This window comes from Zea mays, chromosome 2 (assembly GCF_902167145.1).
Source record: "Zea mays cultivar B73 chromosome 2, Zm-B73-REFERENCE-NAM-5.0, whole genome shotgun sequence".
NCBI lineage: Eukaryota > Viridiplantae > Streptophyta > Magnoliopsida > Poales > Poaceae > Zea > Zea mays.
Window position 1 is genome coordinate 197,709,979 of NC_050097.1, and position 2,810 is coordinate 197,712,788.

A 2,810-nucleotide genomic window follows, 5' to 3' on the forward strand; every position below is an offset into this window, starting at 1 on the left:
TTCAATCATAGTAAGAATACAAATAGTGCCTTACAATAAGTTTGAGCCCAATAGCTTAGGGTTCAAATGGTGTCCACCCAAATGTTACCTATTGTTAGCCACCCTCCTAGGTAAATTAGACAAAAGGACTGGTGGGAGTAAACCAGACTGCACACCAAAATGTCTACAACAAACTATTCCCAGTTGTAGTCAAAAGAGAGAGTGGGTGGTGGTGCACACCAACATGTAATTCACCTACATGTAGTAATTCTTGGCTAGGAAGGTCCTAAGCCAAATGTTTCTATGTGCCTCAGTCATGTGAACAAAGCCCCTGCCTTGAGCCTTGTTGTCCAGGAGGAAGGTGTAGGCAACAATCAGTGCCTCCTCAAAATAGCCAGGCATCTCCATCACAGCTAGGTAGAGGTTACCATCCACATGGGCAGGTCCAGTCTCTCTAAGGGCATTAGCCACATTGTTCACTGCATCAGACATATTGGTCAACATAAGCATCTCATCCTCACTGAAGTTCCCTCTCTTCCTCTTCCTACCCACAGCTATGGAGGGGATCTCGGTGGCCTTGCTACCCTCTCCAACATCAGTTTGTGCTCTCTCTTCAGAGATATAGGTGAAGGCAGGTCCCTCAACCTTGGCAGCAACACTATCAACTTGGTTCTGTCCTAAGGCTTCACCAGAACCAAGTGCAAATTTGCCAGTGGCCATAGCATGGCCAAAAATGGCCTCCATCTCAGTGTAGAACCTAATAGGGCAGTTTAGGAACTCTGCATCTTTTGGATGGTCCTGATCAAGTAATTGAAAAGATAGTGTTTTAGACAAGTAAAAAAAGCAAGGAGACATAGGAAACAAATCATAGTGCTACCTTGCAGTGGCCAAGGTAGTGCTCCTGATCAAGCAAGATAGCATTGGAGTCACTATCCCATAAAGCCCCACTAAGGTCTTTGAGCTTAGACACCCTAGACCATTTTTGCCACCATTTCCTCAAGTGGTTATACACCTGAGTTGGGCTCACTGCCTCCCCACTGTACTCCTTAAGGGCTTTGGCCACAGAGTTGACATCCTTGTCCTTGAAGACCTTGTCAGGCCTGCTACCATCACTAAGAAGTTGAGCCATCCTCCTAAGAATAAATCTAGAGGTGTTGTTGTTCCACCTCATTGCCCTAGGACCCCCGGGAACAGCAGGAACAAGACCAGCTGCTGCTGGAGCAGCACCGGCACTAGATGCAGTAGCATCATTAGCGTTAGCTGCTGCACTAGCACCAACCCTTATCATCTCAGTCATCACATCAGTAGCTGGGACAAACCCACCCTGATCACCAGCTGGGACTGAAGGCATCTTACCACTGGTTTGCATGTACAAATTAGTATAATAATATCAGCACAACAAGAAGAGACAAATGGGAATAAAAAATTGGTCTCAGCCATGTCCATCATATTATTACATTATCATCAAACAAACATGAGTTCCATAGCAGGGTAAACAAACCATCATATCCTAGAGCTTCCCCTCCCTTCCCACATAACATTGCAAATGACATCCCTCTTTGCAGCCATGGCACTGGATTCTTGGCTCTGGCTACCATTGTCATCTACTGGATCTTGTTGTGTGCCAGTGAAACCCTCCTCATCACTTCATCAGGCACTACTTCATCAATGCCAAAGCCTAAAATCCAGTTATGTAGGATCGAGCATGCCAACACAAGCTTGACTTGTGTCTTATACTTGTGAAAGGGCTTGTTGTCCAAGATACGAAACCTGTTCTTCAATGCACCTATAGCCCTCTCCACAGTTACTCTAAGTGATGAGTGTCTCAGGTTGAACAGTTCTCTTGCATTGGTAGGTCGATTTCTGCTCCCAAACTCACTCAAATGGTACCTAACCCCCTGAAGGGGGGGGTAGAAAGCCAGTGCGGCATGCATACCCTGCATCTACCAAGTAGAATTTACCTACAATGTGAAATCTACTATGAGCTTGTGTGACATTGTAGAATTTACCTACAATGTGAACTTGGTAGTGCAATTACCTTGTGGGACAGTGAACCCATCATCCCTCTCAATGGCATCAGCCAGGATAAGTGCATCATGGGCAGACCCCTCCCAGCCAGCTAGAATGTATGTGAACTTGAGGTCAAAGTCCACAGCAACCATCACATTTTGTGTCGGGTTAGTTTTCCTACCCCTGAAAGCTTGCTGTATGTGTCTAGGCACCCTTGCCAGCACATGGGTGCCATCAATGGCACCAATGCAGTCCTAAAAACCAAATATGTAAGATAAATGAACATGTGAATATGAACAACTAATGAACCCAAGGTAGGCAAATACCTTTAAATATGGATTCCATATATAGCTTCCATTGATCTTTGGGTGAGTGGTAGGGCTAGGTGCCTTGATAAGTTCCTTCTTAAGCTCTCCAACAGCATACAAAACCTGATGAAAGTGCTTGTGTACTGTCTGAATGGACCTCCTAAAGGCCTGGTGCACAACTCTGAACCTTTGGTTGTGAAAGTCGCCTAGAGGGGGGTGAATAGGGCGAAACTGAAATTTACAAAGTTAATCACACCTACAAGTCGGGTTACCGTTAGAAATATAATCGAGTCCGAGAGAGGGCGTAAAAACAAATTGCAAGTGAATAAAGAAGTGAGACACAAGGATTTGTTTTAACGAGGTTCGGTTCTCTCAAACCTACTCCCCGTTGAGGTGGTCACAAAGACCGGGTCTCTTTCAACCCTTTCCCTCTCTCAAACGGTCCCTCGGACCGAGTAAGCTTCTCTTCTCAATCAACCGGGAAACAAACTTCCCCGCAAGGACCACCACACA

General features: G+C 45.6%; 1 protein-coding gene across 1 annotated transcript; it reads right to left on the reverse strand.

Moving 5' to 3' along the window:
• Nucleotides 1-234: 234 nt before the first annotated feature.
• LOC118476406 (uncharacterized) lies at nucleotides 235-1,542 on the reverse strand. The gene is made up of 2 exons (XM_035965431.1): nucleotides 857-1,542; nucleotides 235-777 (listed from the first exon to the last, which is right to left on the reverse strand). The coding sequence occupies exons 1-2, from the start codon at nucleotides 1,346-1,348 to the stop codon at nucleotides 235-237; spliced, it is 1,035 nt and encodes a 344-aa protein (XP_035821324.1). The 5' UTR covers nucleotides 1,349-1,542.
• Between the last annotated feature and the right edge of the window lie 1,268 nt (nucleotides 1,543-2,810).

Coding starts and splice junctions, on each gene's coding strand:
- LOC118476406 (XM_035965431.1), bottom strand. CDS start 1,348: ATGCAAACCAGTGGTAAGATGCCTTCAGTCCCAGCTGGTGATCAGGGT. Junction 778..856: donor ACTACCTTGGCCACTGCAAG/GTAGCACTATGA, acceptor TTACTTGATCAG/GACCATCCAAAAGATGCAGA.